The sequence below is a fragment of the Tachypleus tridentatus genome, chromosome 12 (assembly GCF_004210375.1).
Source record: "Tachypleus tridentatus isolate NWPU-2018 chromosome 12, ASM421037v1, whole genome shotgun sequence".
In the NCBI taxonomy this organism is placed as follows: Eukaryota; Metazoa; Arthropoda; class Merostomata; order Xiphosura; family Limulidae; genus Tachypleus; species Tachypleus tridentatus.
In genome coordinates, this window is record NC_134836.1 from 32,242,881 (window position 1) to 32,269,505 (window position 26,625).

The window sequence follows — 26,625 nt, forward strand, 5'->3', positions numbered from 1 at the left end:
TAATTAGAGGGCCATCAACACTGTTGTGAACATAAGAGTATAGAAACAAAAGTCAACTATAAATTGGGTTGTTTAAAATCAGTTTACCTTGTAAATTTTCTGGGTCCTTTAGCTCTGTTACCGATATTAGGTTATAAAAACAAAAGTCAGCTATAAACTTTATTATTTAGAATTGGTACCATAAATATTGTTAAGTTTTAAAATTGGTAAATTACAATAATTATTTTTCTTACATCATTAATCTCATGTCAGGTTATGTTAATTTACTGTTGACTGCTGCTTGATAGAAATGAGCAGCTTATTTCACACCTCATTACTTATGGACTTTATTCTTGCAGTGTGTATTCCTTGTCTTGTGTGCATTGTTCATACATTCATATGTGCAGGTTTTTTTGTTTTGTTTTGTGCTATATGCAGTCTTTTGGCCTTGTATATGGTGTGTCTTATTCATTTATACAGACTTTATTCATGTAGTATCTAGTCCTCTGGCCTTATGTACGGTGTGAGTTACAGGCTTTATTCTTGATGTAAGCAGCCCTTTTGTCCCTTGTGTAAGATGCAACTAATTATAAGTATCAAAAGTAGAAGGATTTAATGAAGTAACATGATATAGATTTTCAGATCGTTCTTTATATGCACTTCAAGTATTTGGTTGTAATTATCAGTTTTTTGTATTTATCTAATGAAAGTATGCACCTTAATATCTTGTTTTTGTGTATATTTTTTTGTGTGTAATACATGTAGTCATGACATTATATTAGACAGATCAGTTTCTTATTTATCAACATTGAGAAAACCTGATGGATTGTTAGTTTGATAATGTATTTTAAAATATTCCTATAGAGCTTGTGGCTCCGACAAGGAACTGTTGGGTTTGTTTGTGCTGTAGCTAGAACTCTTAATCTTGCTGATGTTCACTGTAAATTGGCACCACTCCTTCAACCATTTCTTCAGCAACAAATTATACAAGTTGATCAAGAGGTAATTGTACTTGCTAATGCTTTTGTGTTTGTATCTGTAAATACTTATTTTTTATTTTGATATAAAAGTGAATTTATTATGTGTTATAAATGATTTGTTTAAGATATGTTGTTACTTTAATGTATGTACAATAGTACAATACATAATTATATGGTTTTAGTGTGGTGAGTCAAACTTGCTTTCTTATTATTTCCTCTTTGCTGTTAGGAATGTGCCTTTTATTATCCTGCACAGTTTGAAGGAATTATTTCTGTTCTTTTTTACTGTGATGGCTTCATACTTCTAAATAAAAATAACAACTCCTTCAACATTGTCATTTATGACATTCAATAGTTGAATTGTCTATAGTGTCTATCTGTAGTCCTCTCTGAGTTTCCATGATATGGGGAGATTAATTCGAAAATTCAAATGGAATTTAGAGGCACCTGAATAAGTCTTGTTTTTGTGATAAAATCTTCATTTGGTTTATCCTCAAGCTTCATGTTTGTTACATGTACCTTAGAGGTTCAGCCATGTCTTCCTTCTTTAGTGCTTTTAACATTGCTCTTACACATCATGACCAAAGCTGTGAACTGCAGCAGTAAGGGTGAAACTTGCCTTTCTGTTACTGAACTTATACTGAACATAGCTCCTGCTAAACCAGAAGTAATAATAATTCTTCTTGCCCTCTCTTTTGGTTTTGGAGATGATTATTCTCCAGTTACGTTATTGGTACTGTATTCACACTTCATCATCACTGCTGTGGGATGATTCCAAGCAACTGAAAGTTTCATTTAAGGCCATTTGTTCCTGCTTTACATGCCATTTTGAGTCCATTTTTGCTTCTCTTCCTTTCTAAGTCCTTGATTCCTCTAAAGAAATATCTCCCTGGCTTATACTGCTCTATCTCTCTGAGCAAGAAGAAAGTACTTGTCTGCTGAGATCTTGATCAAGAAGCATCACTATGAGTGATATCCAAGACAGTCATTGAGATTATTAAAAACCTCTTTTCTTTTTCATTAACTCACTGTGTTTCAGGTTTCCTTTTTGATTTTTTCTTTAGCTTTGTCTGTTTTTCAAAATGTTTGTCCAGTTGATTATGGTATGGATGAATTAGAATTTGAGCCTCATTCCAAAAACCTGCAGCCTTCTTGTTCACAACCTTTGATCTTTCATGAACTATCTTATGTCACGTTTTTTGTTGACAGTAAAATACATACACTATTGGTCAATTTGAAGGTTGTTTGCTTCCTGTTTGTTTAATTTCTTCTGAACCATCAGCCAAAATAGTCTTAATTCTTGTTACAGTGTCCATTTACAATAATATGCTAGTGCATTGTGAGTGGAATGATACATCAAAATGATTTTAAGTCTGTATATAACTTCAAAGATATTCCAGAAACTACTGTCATGTCATAAAAAGTATTTGAGAAATAAAATTATGGTATGCATTTTTATATGTGGATTTTTCTTCAACATTCTGAATAGTGTGGAATATTTCAAAATATCCTAAAGTATTCTAGAATGTGTTAGAATATTCCATAACTATATGTTAGGTCATTTTGAAATAGTTTAGAATGTTCTTGAATTATTTAGATTATTCAGAATATTCAGGTAATGTAAAGGTAAAATTTCTATTGCCTTGAGAACCCCTAAATGTTATTCAATGAGTATAAAACTTTGTTTTAAATACTTATATGTACATATGTATTGAAGTGTCAGAACAAGACGTTGTGATCCAAAGCTACAATGAAAAGACCACCTTACCACACATACTTAAATTTTGCATTCCCTTTGATTACAGGAAGATTAACATAAGCAAACCTTCTGTGATATAATACTGTTTGTTTTTGTTGTGTTACACAGTAAACATACATTTATTACTATTGGTACCATTTACTAGCTTTATATATGTTAACTAATGTGTTTGATATCATTAAAATTTTTGACTAATATACACTGTACTTTGTAATAATCTTTTTTCAAAATAAGATCATTGATAGTTACTGTATAACTTTCTGAAGTTAAGGGCTTGCCTTTTTTTGTAAGATTATGTAAATTACAGGCTTAAATATTTATGGCCTATTTATATTTGTGTATACAAAAAGAGAATATAAAAGAAATTAATTTCTTTCTGAAATAACTTGTAGATCAGATTATTTACACCAAAAATCAGTGCAACAGAAGTCAAGTTCTTGTTGGGTTTTTTTTTAATGTTCTAATGCTTAATAAAAAGTCAGTGCTTAAAATAAACATTCCAAACAAGTCCCATTAAAGAAATGTCAGTAAAAAAACATTAATTTACTTTTCTTGTTGCTCTTAATTTATCATGCAAAAGTAAACTTCATTTCTTTTAAAATGTATAATTTAAAGGGAATAACACATTTCTAATATTTTCAAAACTGGAATTTTGTTTTCGTACTTCAGTTTTAAATATTTTCTAATTTCTTTTACAAGTCACAGCTGAACCCACTTAACAGACTGAAGTCTTAAGGACTCACTTTGATTCTAAGTTCTTTAACCATGTTTGAAATTTTACATTGTTTCTTATGTGAAAATTACACATGTACATTTTCACAGTTTGTAAATCTGTGGTGAAATTTAGGCTCACTACAACTTACAATACTGTTTCTCTTAGAATAAATGTTTGAAACTTAAGTAACTAAAGTGAAATATATTACTAATACCATAAATGTAAAACATGTATATGTAATAAATGTACATATTTTATAATAGCTATATGAAAAATACCACTTAGTAAATTATTCAAATAAGTTAAATATCTTATAAAAGAGATTGAGTAAATGACGTGATAAGAACATCGAGTGCTTGTTCTTAAAACATCTTGTCATATACCACATGAATGTCTGATTTAATCCATGCAACCTCTAATACATGATACTTCTAAATATACATGGGTTAGAAACCTTTGTCCATGTATTTTAATATATACCTGATGCCAAGTACTTGTGGTGTTACTTCTGTAATGTACTGTATGTATAATACACTGCCTTGTGTATCATATCCCTTTCACATGATGGGCCATATATTGTTACATTTTCATTTATTTCAAGCAGTTAATTGTAGTTTAGGTATAGATATTCATGTATAGCTATATTTCACATATATTTATTATTTGCTAATCCCAAATGATCTTAAGTCACATGATTAATCTAAATTTGTGATACTTTTAGACATGCAGATACCATCCTACAACATAACTGGATGCCTTTTGGCTATATATTGAGTAACTTTTCTAAGTGTACATCAATGTACTCTTTTAACTGATGCATAAAATCAAAATATACCATTATACTAATATCTAATCAGATAAAGGAAATGAATGTTATTTTTATCATTGAATAACTGATCAGACAGTAGCAAAATGAGGTTTTTTCACATTCATCTGCAATATATTATTTATGTTAGGTTGTTAATTGGATTAAGGTGATCTCCAGTTAAAATTACAAGTTGTGTTTGGACATTTCATTTTGTATTTATATATATTATATGCTTTTTTACTGGCTATATACAGTCATGTGAAAAAGTTAGGATACCCTATGAAAACCTGTGTATTTTTGTAACATTTTTGGATATATAGATATTTAATCTCAATTTTAACAATACTGAGAGATAAAAGGAATATATATAAACAATTAAAACTGAAGAAAAGGCTTTTCAAGATCTTCTGTAAATGTAATTCTACAAAAATGCATATTCTAACTGAGGAAAAAGTTGGGACACCCAACCCCCTAATAGCTAGTGTTACCCTTTTTGGCTGAAATAACTGCAGTGAGATGCTTCTTGTAGCCATCTACCAGTCTCTGACATTGGTCTGACGAAAGTTTGCCCCACTCCTCAATGCAGAATTATTTCAGCTGTAAGATGTTTGAGGGGTTTCTTGCATGTACAGCCCATTTCAAGTCATCCCACAGCAGGTTATCTAAATTGCAAGGTACGGCCATACATTCCAAACCCTCTTCGATGTTTCCAGTATCAGAAGTTTGGCCACTCAAAGACGTTATGTCATGGTTCCCTAACATGTGCCCAATGTGGTGGCAAGGACCACGATGCCCACGAGTGTTACATGGACCCACTTTGTGTCAACTGCAATGGTTCTTACCCTTCCTACTTTTGTTCTTGCCCTAAATGGTTGGAGGAAAAAGAGGTGCAGCATTTGAAAATGACTCATAACATTAGTTATCCTGAGGCTTGGAAATTGCTGTCTACCACTTCATCTCGGACATATGCTGCTGCACTTCATTCCACAACTACAGTGGCAGTGCAGACAGATCTCTCTGTGCCTCCAAGAGAATCGTTTTCAAAACAAATGAAAAGCCTTTTGACCTCCATGGTTAAAAAAGTTGATGAATCAATTCTCTACACCCATCTCTGTTCCTCCCATACATTCCAACAAACCCCAAGATCCACATCCTTTGGTTTCAAATACAGGCATTTCTTCTGATACATCTTTTTCTCCCACCCTAATATGCAAAACAATCATTCGTTTGCATCCTCAGTCACTGGAATCCCCTTACAACAGCAAAATCCTGCCTAATCGACCCTGGGCAGGATCCATGGAGGTCGATTGACCTCCTCCGAATAAGGACAGTAAGGAAAAAAGATGTGGTCGTAAACAGAAGGGTTCTTCAGCCTCTTTGCCTACATGTCATTAAAAATGGCCACCTTGATACAATGGAACTGTCGAGGTTTACGTTCTAATCTGGATGACATCAAAACACTGATTGCTTCCTACCATCCTGTATGTCATTCCTTACAAGAAACATTTCTGAAACCTTCTGATACAGTCACCTTTCGGCAGTTTTCTCTGTACAGAAATGACAGGCGGTGTGATGGACGAGTAGATGGAGGGGTGGCACTGTTGGTTGATCAGCATGTGCCCACCCTGTCTTTGTCACTCAAGACACCCTTGGAGGCCATAGCCATCTGTGTTACCTTGGTGATGGTATGCCATCACTGTTTTTTCTCTTTACCTGTTCCCTGGAGAGACATATGATCAATCAGACCTTGATGCTCTCATTTAACAGTTGCCTGTCTCCCTTTCTAATCCTGGGGGACTTTAATGGACATCATCCCCTCTGGGGAAGTGCTGTTATTGATAGGAGAGGTCGCTCAGTAGAGCATATGCTCTCTGATCACAACCTTTCTTCTTTCAATATTGGTTCTTCCATTTATTTTCATGCACCTAGTCAGTCCTTTACCGCTATTGATCTCCCAGTTTGCTTCCCTTCATTATCTTCCCATTTTTTATAGAGGGTTGACAATGATCCACTAGGCAGTGATCATTTTCTTATACTTTTGGGAGAAACTGGCCGTAGTTGATGCCACCCTACCCACGTGCCTCAGTGGAAGCTGGATCAGGCAGATTGGTCCACTTTCACTGCTCTCGCAGAACTTGTTCCTGCCATCATCAGTCAGCCATCAATAGACAACTATGTGGCAGCGGTAACTGACTTTATTATACAAGCAGCTGCTCATTGTATTCCTAAAACCTCAACACGTTTTTCACGATATCCACGTCCGTGGTGGAATCCTGTCTGCCACATGGCACAGAAGACTCAAAAATGGGCCTGGGTTACTTTCCATAAATATCCCACACTTTCAAACCACATCACTTTCCAACAGGCCCGTACACATGCTAGGTGGGTAAGACATCAAAGCCAGAAAGAATCTTGGATTAAGTTCACAACTAGCATAACTTCTACCACCAGTTCCAAGGTCATATGGGACAGGGTTCAAAAGGTCAGTGGGCACTACAATTCTGTCCCCCTCTCGATCTTATTCTCTGATGGCCAAAAGGTAGGTGATGTCTGGAGCATCACCGATACTCTAGGTGAAAGCTTTTGCCAGGTATCTAGCACTTCTGCTTGTTCCTCCACCTTCTTAGCCATCAAGGTTCGGGCAGAGCATTCACCTCTTTCCTTTCAAACTGACTGTTTCTTTGACTATAATTGTCCCTTTACACTGGTGGAACCGAAAATGGCCCTTTATTGGTCTGGCAGTACATCTGTTGGACCTGTTGATATACACTATGACATGCTGCACTATCTCTCTCCTGCTTCTCTTGATATTCTTGTAATTGTTTTTAACCGGATCTGGCAGGAGAATGTTTTTCCTACTGTCTGGTGCCAGGCGATTATCTTTACCTTTCTCTAAGCCTGGGAAAGATCCCAAGCCCAATTTCTTCAAACTACCATCCAATTGCTTTGACGAGCTGTCTCTGTAACACCTTAGAGAGGATGGTTAATGCTCATCTTGTTCGGTTCCTCGAATCAAACAACCTGCTCTCGCCCACCCAGTGTGGGTTCCGACGACAGCACTCTACCATGGACTACCTAATTCGACTTGAAACATCAATCAGAGAAGCCTTTCTCAAATGACAACATCTTGTATCAATATTCTTTGACATTGATAAGGCTTGTGACAAAACATGGAGGTATGGCATTTTGTGAGACCTCCATACATATGGGTTACATGGCCATTTACCCATGTTCATTAAAAATTTTTTAATGGACAGGAGATTCCAAGTTTGTGTTGGTTTGACACTTTCCCGTTCTTTTCTACAGGAACTTGGGGTCCCTCAGGGCTATGTTTTGAGTGTCATACTCTTCAATATAAAGATTAATGCCATCACAGAACAACTGTCTCTCACTGTTGCAAACGGGCTCTATGTTGACTACTTTCACATCTTGTGTCAGTGGTCGAACATGAGATATATTGAGCGGCAACTACAAACTGCCCTCAATCGTGCACTGAAGTGGATCACGGTGAACACCTTTAATTTCTCTCTCTCTTAAACCATTTGCATGCACTTTTGCCACTAATGGGGTATTCACCCTGATCCTGAACTCGGTATCGATGAAGTTTCTCTGCCAGTGGTCCCTGAGACCAAATTCTTGGGGCTTATCTTTGACCATAAGCTGACCTTTATACCACACTTAAAGCAGCTACGGGTCAAATGCAAAAGAGCACTGAACATCCTCCGTGTCCTCTCTACCATCAGTTGGGGAACAGATCGATGTCCTATGTTAAAGATATATCGTGCTCTTATTCGATCGAAACTTGACTATGGATGAATGGTCTACGGGTCTGCCACACCCTTGGCCTTAAAGATGCTGGACCCCATTCATTATCAAGGACTATGACTCTGCACTGGGGCTTTCCGCTCCTCCCCAGTTCAGAGCTTGTATGTTGAATCTCATGAACCTTCTCTGCACCTTTGCCGTTTGCAACTGTCTTTACTATATTCTTCTAAACTTCGTTCCTTACCAAATCATCCCATCTGGGGATGTGTTTTCCTTCCTCGGTTGGCCATACTTTTTCAGAACAGACAATCTGCCATTGCTCCTTTTTGGCCTTCGCGTCCAGGCGGAATTGGATAAATTGGGTCTGTCCTTGGATAACATTGCAGAATCCACTGATCAGCCCATCCCACCATGGCTTATTACAGTCCCCAAATGTGATCTTTCTTTAAATCATCTGAGAAAGGCAGATACTCCCGATTGGAAGTACCGTCTTTTATTCACTGAACATCTTTCAAACAATCTTTCCATTCAAATTTGTATGAATGGTTCCAAATCAGGTAACTGTGTGGGCTCTGCCATGGTTTGTTGCAGTTCAGTGGTTGTGTGCAAAATCCCCTCTACAGCTTCTGTGTTCACTGCTGAACTGTGTGCCATTTCTCTTGCCCTGGATCATATTGAAGCTAATCAGTACTCCAACTGCACTATTTATACTGACTCGCTTAGTTCTCTACTGGCCCTGGAATCGCCACACTTTGGCTCACACCCTGTTCTCGCTGATATTCAAAACCGACTGGCCCATTTCTCATTAACTACTACTTCTATCCAGTTTTTCTGGATACCAGGTCATGTTAGTATTTGAGGGAATGAGCTTGCAGACACGACAGCTAAATCTATCTGCTCTAGCACTATCACTGCTGTGCCTATTCCGTGCATGGACTATGGTCCTGTATTCAAGGCTCCGTGCTAGCTGGCAGTCCACTTGGAGTGAGCAACGCAACAATAAGCTTTTTCAAATAAAACCCTTTATTGGGCTTTGGCCGTCTAGCTTTCGTAAAGTTCGAAAGGAGGAAGTTGTCTTAACTAGACTACTCATTGGTCACAGTTTTATAACTCAATGTTTTCTTTTATCTGGAACACTTGCACCAGTGTGTAGTTTGTGTTACACTCAAATCACTGTAAGCCACATTTTACTTTCTTGCCATTGTTACGACTCTCAACAATGCACTATTTTAAACATGTTCTGTCCCAAGGTTTGTTCATAACATTAGACAGTGTTATTGGTGACAGTGACACTGTCCACCTTGATAAAGTTTTTAGTTTTTTAATGGACATTAATCTTTTTAATGTCATTTAAGTGTTTGATGTGTATTCATTACACCTTTTTAATTGTGGTTCCCTTTTAAGAGTCTCAATCTCTCTAGTTTGATTTAAAATTGGAAAATGGCTGTGACGTTAAATAAATCGACACCAGGACTGGAAAGGCCAACTTCAGGTGACTAACGTTGCTGTTTGAACTATCCATTTGAACTACCCGTTAGTCATCCTGGCGAGTTATTATTACAATTTTGCTGCATGTCTTTTAACACTTTTATTACTTTACTTTTTGATACTGACCATAATGACACATAACCCGGAACCAGGACTGGAAAGGTAAACTTCAGGTGACTGACGGTGGTTCTTGTACTTACATGTTAATCTTCCTGGTGGGTTATGATCATTACCATTATGCTACAGAAAGTCCTTTACAACTTCTTTTACTCTGATTTCTCTCTTAACATTGTAGGCTAGGTGTCAACATTGGTTTTATGCTTTTTCTGTTTTTCAATGCTGTTTTGTTTTACATTAATTTCCTTTTATGAATTTTACTACATTTTTTTATTTTTACTTTTTTACTGGACGTTTGGTGCAAATAACCTAGCTGCTTTATGCCATAAAACACTAAATCAACCAACCATCTTCAGCAAACCCTATCATGAATAACTGTCATAATTCATGATCACTAGTTCCTAGTATCTTGGCATGCAGTATAATTTTAAGTACTCTTCTGGTGACAGTCCTGTTATTTTAACTATATTACTTATTTTTTGTAGTGTATTTTTGTTTTTCCAATTTTTATTATTCAGTTTTTAATAATGTTATTTTTTAAATGTTAAATACAGTTTGTTTTTTGTATGATATTGTTTAACAGTAATACAGCTAAAATACTCTTGTTGTACTAATTATATGTTGTTGTGTTGTTTTTCAGATGGCTGGTTTAAAAGAACTAATATTTTCATTCATGATTTCTATCTGTTTTGCATTATCAGGTTGTATTATTAGATGCTGTGAAAACTCCATTATCACGAGTCATGTTTGACTACCTTGTGAAGCTTCCCAATCTTCCCATGTTACTGGAAAGTTTGAGAGACAGACAGGTTCTTCGATCTATAATACGCAGTGGCCATCAACTTGCATATGGAGATATGGATGAAGGATTAAAATCAGTGAGCTTCTGACATTCTATTTGCAGATAATTTTTAGTCAATAAATAAAAAGATATGAAAACTACGTATCTTTCTGGAGTTCAAATCTGATATTATTGTAACGTCTTTTATCATTGGGTGGTTTCTTTTGAGCTGTTTAATAACAATAGTGAAGAGTGCAGTTCATGTAACAGTAATGAATTAATAGATTTCTTTAATAACATTTTCTACAAGTTTTGATGATCAGTAAATCTAACTTCATAAACAGGATTTAAACAGAAATTCCAAAACTAGTGGTATTTAAGCCTAACTTTAATCTTACTTGAAGAATTTCATCATTAATCTGTCTATAACATTCATGCTGACCAAGTAACTTACTAAGCAAGTCAAAGATGCACAGACTCTTACTGTTTAAATCATTATCTGCCACTGAACTGAATAAGTCATTAATTAACTCAATAAGTAATTTTGTGTTATACTAGGAAGCTTCAAAATTCATACAGAGGCCTTAACCTTCATGAAATTTCTAGATCTTCTGTCATCATTATGTAATGACATGCTAACTTTAGCAATTACACACCTATATTAAAATATTAAAAATACATGTTAAAGCAATATGGTTGTGAAATAAATAGGTTTTTGCATAGAATTAATTTTCTGTTGTAACTATTATATCTTAGGTTTATCGACGTTTACAGTCAGATGGACTTACTGAAGTCATTGAAGATAAAATATTGGTAATTATTGAATCTGATAATTCTAATTTTCAAGAATGTTTTGTAGTCTTTAAACCTTTCAAATGTTTCTCTGTTGGCATTCATAAGAATTAATACTTCATCAGCCGCACTATATATATAAAACACAAAAGCTTCAATCAAAAAGCATAATAAATATATTTACTATTAAAACAAACATAAATGAATGGTGTTTATGTGTTGTTTATGTTTTTCAACAGGACAAGGTTACATCTACTGTAGTTTCAAAATACCAATTACAGTTTAATTGAAGCAAAGTAATTACTTCATTGCTCAGAGACCATTTTCACTGTGTTATTTGTTTGAGTAAGTTTTGTTATGAACTATCCACAAGATATCACTTTCATGGAAACTGACATGAAATTATATCAGACAAGAATTCCACATCTTAATAATCACAATAAATACACATGTTAAATGATGGATTGTTGTAATGTTTTTATTCTATCACAAAACAAACAAAATGACAATTGCACAGTCTTCTTGATGTTAAAGATTCACCAAATAGTAAATGTCACACTACTTAAAAGAAAAAATAGTAGCAAAACATTTTCAACATTTTTTTTAGTTAATTCAACTTGTGTTTATGGGTGTCTGCAGAAATTTTTCAAGGGAAAGGAGGGAGGACAAAGTAGTTTGTGGTTATGGAAAGATCAAATTATATGTAAAACTTAGGCCTTAATTTTTTAGCTCTTAAGAAGAGTTGTGTGAAATCTACATTATATCATTTGACTGTCTGATGCATCTTCCACTTTTAAGATGGTTGTGGAGCTTGTAATGTGAAGTCACAAATTTTATCTGTGTGGATGACTTTTTGTTTCTAATTCATGTTTCACTTTCATATCTCTGTCAAAAACTTGAAAATGATATTCCATTGTTTCAAATTTAAATCAACAAAATGAGTGTTAATTGCCCATCTTAGTGGAGTTTCTTAGTTTCTGTTGAGGGAAGGTAAAAGTCCTCTTTTCTAGTGAAGATTGAAAGATTGGCTCTAGCTTAATAGTTGTATGAAAAATCTGGAACATTATAGCTTTTAAATTGTGCTTCAGATGATTTGTGGACAATTTTTTTTCAAAGATAACTACACCACTGTGTTCAGTTTTTCACAGTAGACATAATAGATAGTCCAATGTTGCTTTGCTACATAAAAAAAAACTCAGTACAAGGCTTTATCATGCTAACTAGATCTAGTTCTTAGATGACAAACTGGGTGATGCTAGAGTAATTGAAAGCAGTTTGCTGAAACAAGTATTTTTAATTTGTTGTTTTTCATCTTTTCATGGTGTTTTTGTTATGAACAGAATAAAAGTTGGATATTTTTTGCTTTAATTCTTTAGAGTATGAAAGACCATTTGCTAAAGATCCACAAAGCTAAAAGCAGGTAAGATTATTGTAGCATTAGCTTTTGTTTCCTTGTGTTAAGACTAGATTGGTTCTTGTTTGTTTGTACGAAAATATGACTAGTATCATTTTTTTTGTACTAAGATTATAGTATCACCTCTTGTTTACATTAAAATAAGACTAGTATCGTTATTTTTTATTGTACTAGAATAAGACTATAGTATTAGTTCTTTTTTGTGTATTAACTTTTTAAACCTGTAATTCTTTGTAGATTCTGCCAAAATTATTATCATGATTTCCTAACAGTTATTGCCATACCTTGTAAAATTTCAGTTTTACTAATCTTGTGATTAATGATATGGTTTCAATTAGTTTTCAGCCAAAGGGATGTAAATGTTTTCAGATGCTGTCACTGTGTCCAACAGGTAATTTGGATTTTCGGCCAAACATTTGCTGGTCTGAGCAGGTTTAATGAATTAAGATCAGACTATAGTATCAATTCCTGTTTGTTTGTACTTAAGTAAGATTATAGTATTAGAAGTTGTTTATATTAAGACAAGATTATAATATCAGCTCTTTGTGCTTGTACTAAGATAAAACTAGTCAGTTTTTATTTGTACCAAGTGTGTAGTATTAGATCTTTATTTATTCATACTAAGATCAGTTACAGTATCACTTCTTGCATGTTTGTACTGAGATAATACTAGTATCAGGTTTTGTGTGTTTTTACCAAGATAAGACTGAAGTGCTATTTCTTTGTGTGTGCATGTTATGATAAGACTAGTCAATTATTTTTTTTTATACAAAGACTAGTGTTAGATCTTGTTTGTTTGTACAATGATAAGACTAATCAATTATATTTTGTATGAAGACTAGCATTAGATATTGTTTGTTTGTACTAAGGTAAAACTAGATCTGTTTTTGTTTGTTTGTTTGTATCAGTATAATACTTGTTTATACTGGAACTATAGTATCAGTTCTTAGTGTATATTAGTAATAAGATAAATTACAATACCACTTCTTGCTTGTTTGTACTGAGATAAGTCTAGTATCATCTCTTGTATGCTTTTATCAAGATAAGACTATAGTTCTAATTTTTTTTGTTCATAATAAAATAACTACAGTATCAATTCTTGTTTGTTTTTATTAACTCTCAATATAGGCTCAGCCTGTTTGACAAAACATGTGACCTCTTTGTACTCATTCAGAGTATATATAGATTTGAAATTACTAACTTTTAATGTAGTGTGTTTACTGAAAGACTGACAAATTTCATTAAGATATACATACTGACTTTTAATATAAGGATCAAACAGAATATCATACTAACTGTATCTATTTGATCATGTTCTTTTCCATTAAACAAGAAAATGTGATTCTTTTTCTGCTGTTTCTCACAATTTACAAAATACTTATCTGTGTATAACCTCAAACTACCTCATTATTATAAATATTGCATGAATCAGTGGTCTCATCCAATGGTATATTTGTCAAAACTACTAATTAGTATATTATGATATAAATCAAACTTGTTATGTTACTAACAAATGTACAACTTTTTTTTCAGGGTATATGCCTGACATATAAATTTCATTAAACCATTTCTCAACAGTTTGACTAATTTATAGATATAACACCCAATACTTGATATGATAGTTTTTGTTGGACAATTTTCTTTATATATTTTTGGTGATCAGTAAAGAATAACCAACATGTAAACTAGTTGGTGTTATTTTTATGTGTGATTGTTCATTTATAATTTTTTTTTTTTATCTTGAATAAGTAACTACTTAGAATTAGTTAGGTCTTTTCCAAGACTATAAAATTTAGTAATATCATATATAATTTGAAGAACCTAATTTATATTATAATCTTTAGCCATTAAAAACCTCAATCCAGAATTAACTAGAATGAAATATTGGTGAGCTTCTCTTGAAATCAAAAACTTAGCAACTACATATTTATTGTCAAAGTGTGAGCTATTGTTTATTTGTACTATGCTTATTATGCAAATATATAAAGTATTATAATTATTATATACTTTTCTACATCATAAATTTAAAATAGAATTTTTGACTCAGTATTATATTATTTGGTCAAAGATGTAACTTGTACATTTTATTGTAATTTCCAGTAGTTCTAGTGAAGGTGACTATGATACCTCTGACATGGTGCATTACCTCTTTTACACATAAATAGCTATTCTCGTTCAGTGCTGCCCTTTACGTGCAAGAAATGTTTTTACACATGCCACAAGTCCTTGTATCTCCCCTTAATTATAATTTCCAAATTATCATGTGACAATTCTCTACCAATAAGATGCGACATATTCTCTTGACACACATGATTCCCTCTATTCAATTCTACTGAACTACCACTTTTCATTTGCTAGTATTCTTGTTATAATATTTAGTTTGTGCTCTCTTAAAATATTTTAATATTTTTCTATGTATTTGTATTAATTTCCCTGAACAACTTTACTCTTTATACAGTAGTGATATTTGTAACTTGCTGAGTTATTCTGAAGTGGAATTATTATGTATTTTTACTTGGTTGCAGAACTTATTACTACTTCATTATGAAAATTATTTTATTGTTTCTGCTAATACAGTTGTGATTGGTTATTCATAATGCATTTTCCATAACCACTTCAGAGGTTATATGTTGTATTAGCTCATTTATTCAGGCTTTAGTTCATGGTACTCTGAGGGAAGATCTTTCATCTTTACTTTGTGGGGAGATTGATCACTCTTTGAGCTGACATTCTTCATATTTGCAAAACAGTTTGCCAACTTTGTAAAAATATGACATTATACTGTTATGCTTTTTGTGTACTTTTATTGTTAATGTTATTATCTGTTGTTATTTGGGTTCCATAACACAAGTTTCATTAGATTTGTTAATACTTATAGTCAAGACTGTTTTAACCATTAATCTTAATCATATTTTTCTGCTATAATATTTGCTTTGGCTTACCATGATCTTTGTTATTTTAGGATTACCTGTAATTAATTTTACTATTATATATATCATTAATTTCACTGTATTTTTTCATCCTATTTACTTGGTTTATGTGGAACTCTTGAGCTAGGATCCACACAAACTTATCCAATATTGTACATACTTCTTGTTTGGTTAAGTTTTTCTTAAGTTTAGTGGTATTCTTTGTTACGTTCTGTTCATTTGGGCTTTAAAGGTGTTTATTTTTAGTTGACCAGTAGTTCTACTTTTATGTTAACCAATAATTAGGTTAAATATTCTGTTTGATTAAGCTTAATACATGTCTATTATTTTCAGTTTACCCATTTTCTTTTATGGGTTTGTTAATATTTAGATTCTTCATCACAAGATCACAATCGTGTTTATTTCACTGTACTGTTTCTTAGCATCTCCACTGTGTTGATTATTTCATTTTCATCTGTTTTCATAGTTTATACTTGTTACCATTAATTTTATTTGTGAGGGTTCTCAGAGGGCCTGAGGCCCACCCTACCTGCTACCAATATTGTTTATCTTCCTTCTGTAATGGCAGAACCTGTTTTCAGATAACCTAGATTTTGTCAATTTTCCTCAATCTTCTCATGAAGTTTCTTTTAAACTTTTACTGCAAAATGTGCCAGGCCTATTTAAGTTGTTGTTGTTTTTTCACACATTTCCTCTCCTTATTTGTCTGTAATTTTTTTTCTTCCACCCTTACTAGTTGTGATTTGATTGGCCTTTTCCTCCTTGTATCCTTCTTCTCATCTTCATTTCCTGGTGTCTTTACTCATGCCATGCACCTTCCTTTCTCTCTACTTGTCTACCTTGTCATTAGTTGGAAATACATCATCTGTCAAGGTCTGGCACTACATCTCATATGTTCATCTCCCATTCTCTGCTTTGGATAGCTGTTTCTTTCTTGCTGACGTATTGTCATCCCCCTGTTGCCTTCTTCGCTCTTTCATAAAACTGTGACTTTACATCTTACCTTTTCTAATATGTACATCTTCTTAGTCAAAGGTATGTCCCTCTTTTTCTTACTGGATCACACACTGTTAACCATGATCATGATCATGCAATGCATATTGCAGAGATGGGGTGTTCCACCAAATTGCTTGTAGGTTTAACCTCACAATAGAATTGCTTCATAAATTTGCCCATCATGGACTGTGCTCCCATGGACTACATGGGTAAAACAGGAGGGGATAGCTGTCCATCCCTGCCTTGTATTGAATAAATCATTGTGATCTGGTTTTCAGAATAGAGTTTTATTGTCACCTATTGCACTGTCTCTGGTGCTTTTGTTCTTCCACACTCTCCACTATGTTTGACCCCTTTTCTTTTAGTGGAGTTAGAAAGTCCTTACAATTTTCCTTACAAACACAATATAGAAATGATTGTAAAACCATTGGGTTAAGAGTTAGGTGATATTCTCCAATATGAAACATAAAAAAATCCAACAGAAAGATACATCAAAATTACAGTTCACCTTTTCAGTTGGGAACCAACGTGTATGCTGGTTTCCACTGGCTGGGTTTTTTTATTTAGAGTAGAACCAATCAGCATAAGTTCTCACACTTGTGTTATGCATGTATGTATTCCTTCCTTAGTTACACTCCATTAGTGTTGTGGGTCAAGGTGGAAGTAATTGGGATTGTTATGGTTCTTTCTCTTCTGCTGTCCCTTGATGTATTATATTTTGAGAATTTTATTTTGCTTGGGTTGGTTCAAGGATGGCTACTTAACCCCACTTACACTATCCACCCTTCTCTCCACTGAAAACTTGTTCTTACATTTTCTGCAAACCTTGAGTGATAGTTTGGTAGATTTGAACAGAGAGAATCATATGCATCAAGAGAGTATGCTGCATTGTCATTGATGAAGGGTTTTCACATGATAATTTGCATGAGAGATGCATTGGAATTAGTGAATTCAAACTGAGGGGAGATAAAAAGCTTGTGGCATGTATAATTGTTTTTATAGATGGCAGCACTGAACAAGAGCAGTTTTTTATATGAGGGGAAGTAAGTTCCTTATTTTATTTTATTTTTATAGTCTTGTGGATTCAAGAATGTCTTTACCAAAGGAAAAGGATGGAGTGATTGACCTTACAGCTTATAATAACATTGCTTATAATTGTCATTCTGTGGACCTGGGAGTTTTAGAACCTGGTGTTGATGTCCAACAGTTGTCACAAAATAGGTGAGATGTAACCTTTCAGCTGTATAAAAAAAGAAATTTCATATTTTTTGATAAAGAAACATAAATATTATAAATAGTTTTTCTTACATTCAAGAGAGAATATTAAAACAGTATAATTTTTTTAAGTAATAAAGATTTACCACAGTTGCAATGGTGTGATGGGATACTTGTAAAGTATATGTTACTCTTAGGAAATAAATAATAATCCTGGTATTGTAACACATTTTATTCTTATATACATGTTTGTAGCCTAAGGATGCTTGATGTTGAAATGCAATATATTGAACAGATGAAGAAAAAGCACATTCACATCAATTCATTCAGTTAATTTTTATTTACAGAGGAGAATATTATAACAGTTAATAAAACTGTGTGTGTGTACCTGTTTGAAATAGTCTTAAGAAATAATGAAACAGTGAAAGAAAATCTGAAATGCAAATATTTCCTAGCAGTCTCTTGAATGATAGATAAACTAAACTTATCTAGGAATTATGTTTCTAACATAACCCAATCAAAATATAATACTGACAAAAAAATCAAGAGCACTGCTTCATGGGGCACAAATTAAATGAATATGTAGATCCTTTGAACATACTGGGTAGTTGGTAATTTTTTTACTCATTGGTAATAATAGCCATTTACAAGGAGTAAATCTTTGCTAATGTGTGAACCATCAGTACTGTAGTTGCCTATGATAAAGTGTTAACTGAGTAGCTCTTTAAGCCTGGTTGTTAAAGCACTCTCAACATACGTTTTATAATTATGTTAACTACTTGTATATGTTCACAGAGTTTAAGTGATTGACCATCAGAAAGTGTTTTAATATGTTAGAAACCCATACAGTTACTATTACTTATATAGATTAACGAACATGTTTTATAGTTGGATGCTTTTTATCTTATGGCATGATGGTGTATAAACATACTTAAATAAAACATGACTTAGTCAGAAGTGCAATAGGCTACATAACATTGGCCTTGAGAGAATGGGACATTTTTTTTGTATAGAAAGTCATTTACAGGGTACATAATTTAGTTATATCACTTTTTTTCTGTCTCCTTATGTCCCCAGAATATATGATATACTTTTTTATGGTACTTTGTAAAATTAAGAACTGTGCTTGAATATTATTTATAAGTGTGGTTACTTATTTTGATATTTACTTTTAAGTTGGTGTCTGGAGTAGGTTTATTTTGCAATGCAAGTCCTGATAGTACACCAACATGGTTAACTGATGTTTAGTGTAAGTTAGAAATTTTTTTAAAAAAAGGCATAAAAGTTGATGAAAGAAATGACTGCTTATTTTGAGTATTGTAGCAAATTTGTAATTAGAAGTTTCAGACTGTCGTCTCAAAGTTATTTTAAAAAACTTTTGATTAAATGTAAAATAATTGTATAAAAGAATAAAATTAAACTTGAAAATTGATAAAGCCTATACTGTATATCAAAACAACGAGAAGTATTTAATCTTCGAAATGTCAGTGAAAAAAACACAAAAACTTGTAATGATTGATTAAAGTATATTGAATTATGAGCTGAGTTTAGTATCTTGTGATTAACCATAATCTGTTAACAATCCATGGCTGTAATTACAGATGTCATCAGTCCTGTGTGATTTCTAGTAATTGCTTTTCTGATCTTGTAAGCTCTTGTGCTAGCTATAATTAATTTTTAAGAATCCTTGTTAGCATTGTCTGCATTTGAATAAACAGTGTGATAAGATGTAAAATTTATGTCCTGCATCCATGGTAAATAAAGCAAATTCATTCAAACTTTCGTGGACACATAGGTATAGTCAAAACTATGCATCCAGTCATGTTCAGTATGATAGTGCTTTTAATAAATACTGTAGGATATTTTTTTTTACTTTTCCATGTAAAATAGGACTAATATGTGCCAAATATAATTGATTGGGATTTGTGATTTTTGTTACAAGGAATTGAACAGTGAGAGTATTATGTATGCATGTCAGATAATAGGATTTTTGCAACCAAAACTTAAATTAACAGAATGGGTTTCTCCTATTTATATTTAGTCTGATAACAGTTTTAGTTTACCAAACAAATTTTGTAAAAGTTACCCACTTAAAGTGAACAAGTTATATTATTGCCATTGAAGTGAGATATGTATATGTATACATCAGTTAATATTAATAAATAAGTAAAATCAGCATAAGTTTGAATTCTAACATATAATACCTAATAACATAATATTGTTAATTAATTTCATATTTTGTAATTTGTTCCATTATGAAACAGATTCTTCAGGATTATTTAGTGCAAATAACCCTATTTCCAGTTCATTATTAATGACAAATTAATTCATTTATTCAGTAGTGTTTCATACAGGCTAGTCTCTTGTAGGTCTAATATTACAAATAACATTTCAGTAAGAACACCAAGGTAAAACTTCACTCATAAATAAACTTACATGAACAATTTTCTCACTAATCACTTGATAATAAACGTGCTTACTAATTAATAGTTTGATTACTGATTCATTGAATCTCACTGTCTAATTTACTAACTGACGCTGAACTTAAAAACATGTTAACTGATTAACACATAAATAATCCTAACTCACTTGGTTTGACATTTTTATATTATACTTATTTTCTACTTATTACAGCATGCTTCTAGATGTTTTACCACTGTTACTTAACAACATGTTTCCTTGTGGATCTGTTCTCCTTCACAAATACAATAGGTAATGCCATAGAACTAGTACTCAGTTCTATTACTTTTTATTGTTTTCAAGACTTCTGTCTCTTTGAAAAACTCAGCTGTTCTTCAGAGGTGGTAAAAGAATCGCCTGAATAACTGATGTATTGTGGCTAAATCTCTAGTATCGATTGTTTGAGATATTTTTTCATTTCAAGCCATGAATCTATTAGAGAAGGTATCTTGATATTTTGTGAACAATTTATGTAATCTCCAGCATTTATCATCTGTAAGACTTCCTTAGCCCTGGTGTTACAGTTCGAGCAAGTAAAGTGGTAAGCTGTCCTTATATGAGGAGTTGAGATCAGACTTTCTACATCTTAGTTCAATGATTACTTCTGAATTTCTTTAATGTGGAAGCACTACCTTTACAGCTTCATGTATTGCAATGTCCCATCCATACTTGACTTAGTTTTTACAGTTTGTGGTATTAATAACTGTACTGATGACATCTTTACTCTTCAGATCCATGAGAGCTGCACAAACCCTTAATCCATCAGGACATACTGAAATATTTGATTCTGTTGTGGCCCCTTTACTTATTCCTAATAGGTTTTGATATGAGTATTTCACTTCATATTGGTATAGTAAGTGCTCTCATTGATATTAGAAGTCTAACCTGTTGTTTATTAATTGTCATGTAGTGCACTGGGATTTCATGGTCATAGACTGTATAGTTATGTGAAGATAGAGCAACTTCACATCTCTGTTTTAATTTCCCATCATGCACTCTTTCTCAATACAATTATCCAAACAGTAGTGTGATGTATAAGAGAAGCTTTCCACAGTAATGTCAACTTCCAACTGCCCTCTCAATGGAATTTTATGTCAAGTTGTTACTTGCTCAATCGAACTTCTTTCTTCATCTGTGAAAACAATTTCCCACTTGTTTTTTCTACACTGGGTGAAACTATCTAGTTATAGAACTGATATTGATCAGTATCTAAGTAAAAACACCTAAGGTATGAAAATAAAAGGTTTGCCTAAATAAAGATTGAGCATGTGATTTAAATGAATGAAATCACAATTTATGGTTAAACTGACAGCTACACTTATATTACTGATAATAATTTTACAGTAAATGTTCATTCATTACTTAACAAACTCCAGCAAGTAAGAAAATGAATCTTGATATTATCCAACTGTATTTTTAGAATCTCAACCCTAATATTCATAACAAACTTATATTTTAAATAATCAACCAGATTCTTCAAAATGTATGGTTGTAGTTTTTCCTCTCTAAAAAAGTGTTAACAGATTCCTTTATAGCAATGCCATGGAATGTATATTAACAATTTCTTGCCATCACCCTCATGCAATTGGTACAGTTAATCAAGCATTGTTATTCATACTAATTGCTTAAGCTAGTATCACATGACACTAAACACACTTTAATTGGGGGAAGTTCATAAAATTTAGCAAATTTGTGCTTAAAAGCTAGTAATGAATAACAACTGCCCACATGTATAAATATTTTAATACTTTGAGCTAGAAACTTCTAATGTAGTTTACTTGGTCTAACCAATACTTGTGTTTATACATGTGCTTTCATCCTATAGTTTTGTTGCTCTAAATCGTCCATCTACAACCAAGATAACAAAAACAACCCTCTTTTACTCTTAAGTAAAATTGTTGTAAAAATCTAAGAACAATAGCTCTCATGAATTTTACATGGATGTGTGTAAATGTTTTGATCAAAAGTGAAAGGTTTTTATTGAATAACTTTTTGTATATGACTTGTAATTAGACCAAATTTTATATCTAATTGTAGCTTATGAAGATCTGTCAATGTATCAAATTTGAAAAAAAATCCATAAAAGTTAAATATGCTTTTTTTATAAAAATAAAGTTTATGTATTGTTGATGCAAAGAAAAAAGTAAATAGAAAGAATTTCAATAAAAATTGGAGATTTTATATCTCATATAAGTGTAAATAGATTGTCTTAAAATTTATTATGTGAAGTAAAGGTTTAGTAGAGGGCATCCACTAACAAATATGTGGTAGTTTTTGTTTCTATCTATTTTCTTCTCTTTGTCTTTCATTATCCTGCTCCTAATCTTCACTCTTAACCTTTCACTGCAGCTTTTCATTTTGATGGAAACATCTATTCTTCTTTGATTGCCACTTTGGCTTCCATTTCTTCTTCTAGTCTCTTTGTTTTGACCTGTTTTTTGTTTGCCTGTCTTTGTTTTTTAGATCTCCTCTGTAGGGGTTGCTATTGTTTTATGTGTTGACATCCTTGACCTTTATCTCATCTCTTTTTCTTACAGACCAGGTTTTTGATGTATTACAAACTCCCTGAAATCCTGGGCTGAAGCTTCTCTCTAGCAATTTTTTTATTGTATTCTCAGTTTCTGACATAATTCTATAGGTACTTCTATTTGCTATCCATCCTTGAAAGTTATATCAGGCTAATTCCATTTCAACATGATTTTAGGATTGATAATGTTGTTTTCATTCAGGGGTAATCTTGCTTAAGCTAGCTTATAGGATTGTCTAAAGTCTGTTTTCACTCTAAACCATTATTTTGTCTCCCAAGGAGTTTTATTACATCTTTGCACCATGATGGTCTTGTTGTTCAAGGCACTTTTATCTCAGTTCCTTTCTGCACAAGAGGTTCTTTCAATTTTGAAAGTGCCTTAACAACCCAGCCATGTCAATTCCACTATTTGTTGGTAAATGAGTAGCCCAAGAGCTGGTGGTGGGTGGTGATGACTAGCTATCTTCCCTCTAGTCTTCTACTGCTAAATTAGGGATGACGAGTGCAAATAGCCCTCGTGTAGCTGTGTGCAAAATTCAGAATAATTTTGGAAACTCTTGGAAGTACTGTAAGGTACGTGAGAGAGTTGAGAACTATGAGTAAGTTGAAGCATGCCTATCATTAAATCAAGATCGTTTATAATTGTAGTTCAGCATTCACGTGTTTATATACGGAAGTGCTGAAACACACAAGATAGTTTCAAGAACAGTTAAAAATTAACTTTTTGTAATGTACCTCATCCAGATTTTTTAGTTGATGAAAATCACAAAAAGAATGTTGAAAACTAAAAATCAAATAAAAAGTTAATAAAATAGAAATTAAAAACTAAAAAAAAGCCATTAAAAACTAGTGACATTGAAAACTATGTTTTCTGCTTAGGAGATATGCTTTCCTCTTTGTATTACTATTGCAGAAGTAATCATTTGATCACAATTGCTGTATATGTGTGTTTAGAAGGTGTGAATAATAATAAATCAATGCACTTTTGGTGGAACAGATAAAAAAGAAGAATATATAGTTAGGTTTTGCTGTTTGCTTCACCAGTGGTGTATATTATTTCAATTAAATGAATATAGTTGTTTATTTCTTTATTTGATTTTTCATCTCGTATGTTTATACATAATAAAGTGAAATGTAAATGATATCTTTAGAAAATGTTGCACACTTGCAATAAGTTGACAGAAATACCTAATTTTGCATTTTGTTTTATGTTCAGTCAGTATGAATTTACTGTTGAACTTTTGCAGAATGAAAAAAGTACTGCAACAGTGATATTCTGTAATAAATATTCATATGTTTGTTGTCAAACTTTAACATTGTTTTCTATAAAAAGATTATTGTTAAAATTATTCCAAAAAGTGCACAGCTATCAAACTAAGTATCAGAAAGGCACTCTGGTGCTCTACACCATGACTCAAGTATTAATTGATGGCATAAGAACAACTTAAGAAGGAAATAATTTTCATATTTCAAGGCTAAGTCTCCTCTTTTGAAATAAATTTGGAAAAGTATCTTCAATGTAAAGTTCTTGTTTTGCATTAAATCAGTTAAAACTTTCAAAATACATTCACCATTAAGATGTTATCTAATAGCTATATCAAAGAAAAGCTGTTTGTTGTGTACACACTTAACAGATAGATACTTAAAGTATATTTTGAGTCATCTGTCCTTAGCATATGTTAAGTCTTGAAAAATATATCATAAATTCTGTTTTAACATGAATATGCCTCTTAAGAAAATATAGCTGTAAGGAAGGCATTTTTCTTAAAACAACTTCTAGTCAGTGTGCACTAGGGACATGTCTTGGAGAAAGATCTTACTGTGAAACATTAAAATTGTACAGACTGCTGAAAAATTAGGTTTCTTGCAAGCTTTGCCAAAGAAAAAGAACATTTTGCTTTTGTTTATTTAAGTATATCATTATAGTAGGTGTCATTTAATTTGAAATTATGATAAATAATTTTTTCATTCTCAGTTATTCAATATAATAATGGATTACTAAAATTTTGAAATATTTTTATAGCTTTTAAAAATAACACAACCTAAATAGTGAACATACACAAAAATCACACCTGTCAGTTGTTTTTCATCAAACTGATGATATAACTAGTGCTTTCAACATCATTATATTTTTTGTATCCCAGCTGGCCTGATGAGTTCTGGTACTAGGTGAAAAGCTTCCTCAGTGCAGTGCTGGATGTAGCAAATGTAGTGTGGTTGCCATGTTATTACATGTTTCCCTCTGCTTGCATGTAGAATGTATTTAGAATTGCCCAGTAAAATGTTGTAATCCATGCATTGCTACCAAGTAATAATCAAGTTGAAATTATAAAACTATATTATTTTTAAATGTTATTAAATCTTGACTTTGTTTTCAGGAAAACTGGAAAGAAAAAGGAACTAAATGTCGATTCACCTTTGACAATGGTAAGGATAATTTGGAGTAAATATGTACATATACTTAATAGCATGCTTAACATTCAAGTCAAATCACAATAATCAGTAACACATAATAACTTCACTTTCACTTTTGTATTATTCTTAATTTACCCTAAAAACAAATGCTAAAAGGTTATTTATCCGAATGACTAAATTATACTCAACATTTATGCATCTGAATTGAAATCTTATTTTATTTATTTATAATCTACTTACATTTTTTTCTCATTATTTATAATCTAAAGAATTAATTTACACACATTTAAATCTCAATTCAGTGGGATATAAATTGTAAAAATCCTGGATAGAACAAAACTTATAATTACTAGATAGAGAGAGGGGAAAAAAAAAGTTGATACTTATACCATTAATTTCTCTTTTCTTTACATAAAATCTAAGGTATTGGTTCATTTAAAGGTACTGTTTTAGACAAATTTTGGTTGTGTTGTTTATATAACTTGTATATGTTTCTACAGCAGTATCGCTATTCTGAAAAATTGTGTCGGAGGATATCTAAATCAGTTCAGTATACTTGTGATCTTTAGTATGCTAGCCTAGATATTAGATTAGGTGGAAATTATTGAGTTATATTGTAGAACGGTATAATTATTTAGCTGTATTAACTTTTAATTTTGATTTATGTTGGTAACCTTCTTTAATAAGGAGTTGAGATTAAGTTTATTGATCAGCTTTCTTTATATGGAAGTTGTTGATAAGTTTGTAGGTCAGCTTTCCATAAATAGATGTTGATGTTAAGCTTATAGATCAATCTCCTTTCAAGTGGGCCCAACAACTAGTAAGTCATCAACTATGTGACATTCATTGTTTACATACTGTCTCATTTATCAGTATTATGTTGTATTTTCTCGAACTGTGTCATCAAGTTATGAGTCTCAGAGCTGGCAAAACTTAACTTGCACCATAGTCATAAAGTACAGCTGTATCCCTTCTCGCTGGAGCTCCTCAGATATTGGTATGTCATGCGACCACTTATCACTAATGCTGGACATGACCATCCTGGTCTACATTTTTTTATGTACTAAACAGTTAATTAAACATTTAATTGTAGAGGATAAATATTATTTCACTGTAAAGTGGTTTAAAATGTATGGTAAATATAATCATAATACCATATTATTTGCTATTACTCCAAACAGCTACCTGATGTTTGAGAACTTCTGTTCCAAAATAAACTGACTAGATTAAAATTAAAATGTCTTCAAATAAAATCTATGTTAATGAAGACAGCCTGATATAGCAAAAAGACTGAATTTGATGAATCAATGCACCAAAACTAAACACTGTGATTATTAGATTCCATTAATTCATTATTTGAAAAGTCTTCAGCTGGGCCTGACATGATCTGGTGGTTAGGAAGCTCGACTTGTAATCTGAAGGTTGTGGGTTTGAGTCCCTGTTACACCAAACATGCTTTACCTTTCAGCCATGAGAGCATTATA

General features: G+C 32.5%; 1 protein-coding gene across 6 annotated transcripts in view; it reads left to right on the plus strand.

The window, feature by feature from the left end:
* Positions 1–26,625, plus strand: part of Vps15 (vacuolar protein sorting 15) — a 199,496-nt gene that overhangs the window by 117,056 nt on the left and 55,815 nt on the right. For 4 of the 6 annotated variants that reach the window (XM_076473726.1, XM_076473727.1, XM_076473728.1 and 1 more), the window contains 7 exons: positions 844–981; positions 10,313–10,489; positions 11,149–11,205; positions 12,561–12,604; positions 17,599–17,745; positions 20,374–20,451; positions 25,105–25,153. In XM_076473726.1, the coding sequence (XP_076329841.1) occupies positions 844–981; positions 10,313–10,489; positions 11,149–11,205; positions 12,561–12,604; positions 17,599–17,745; positions 20,374–20,451; positions 25,105–25,153 (690 nt within the window). The remainder of the gene's footprint in view (positions 1–843; positions 982–10,312; positions 10,490–11,148; positions 11,206–12,560; positions 12,605–17,598; positions 17,746–20,373; positions 20,452–25,104; positions 25,154–26,625) is intronic. The other 2 variants (XM_076473729.1, XM_076473730.1) reach the window with 1 other exon arrangement.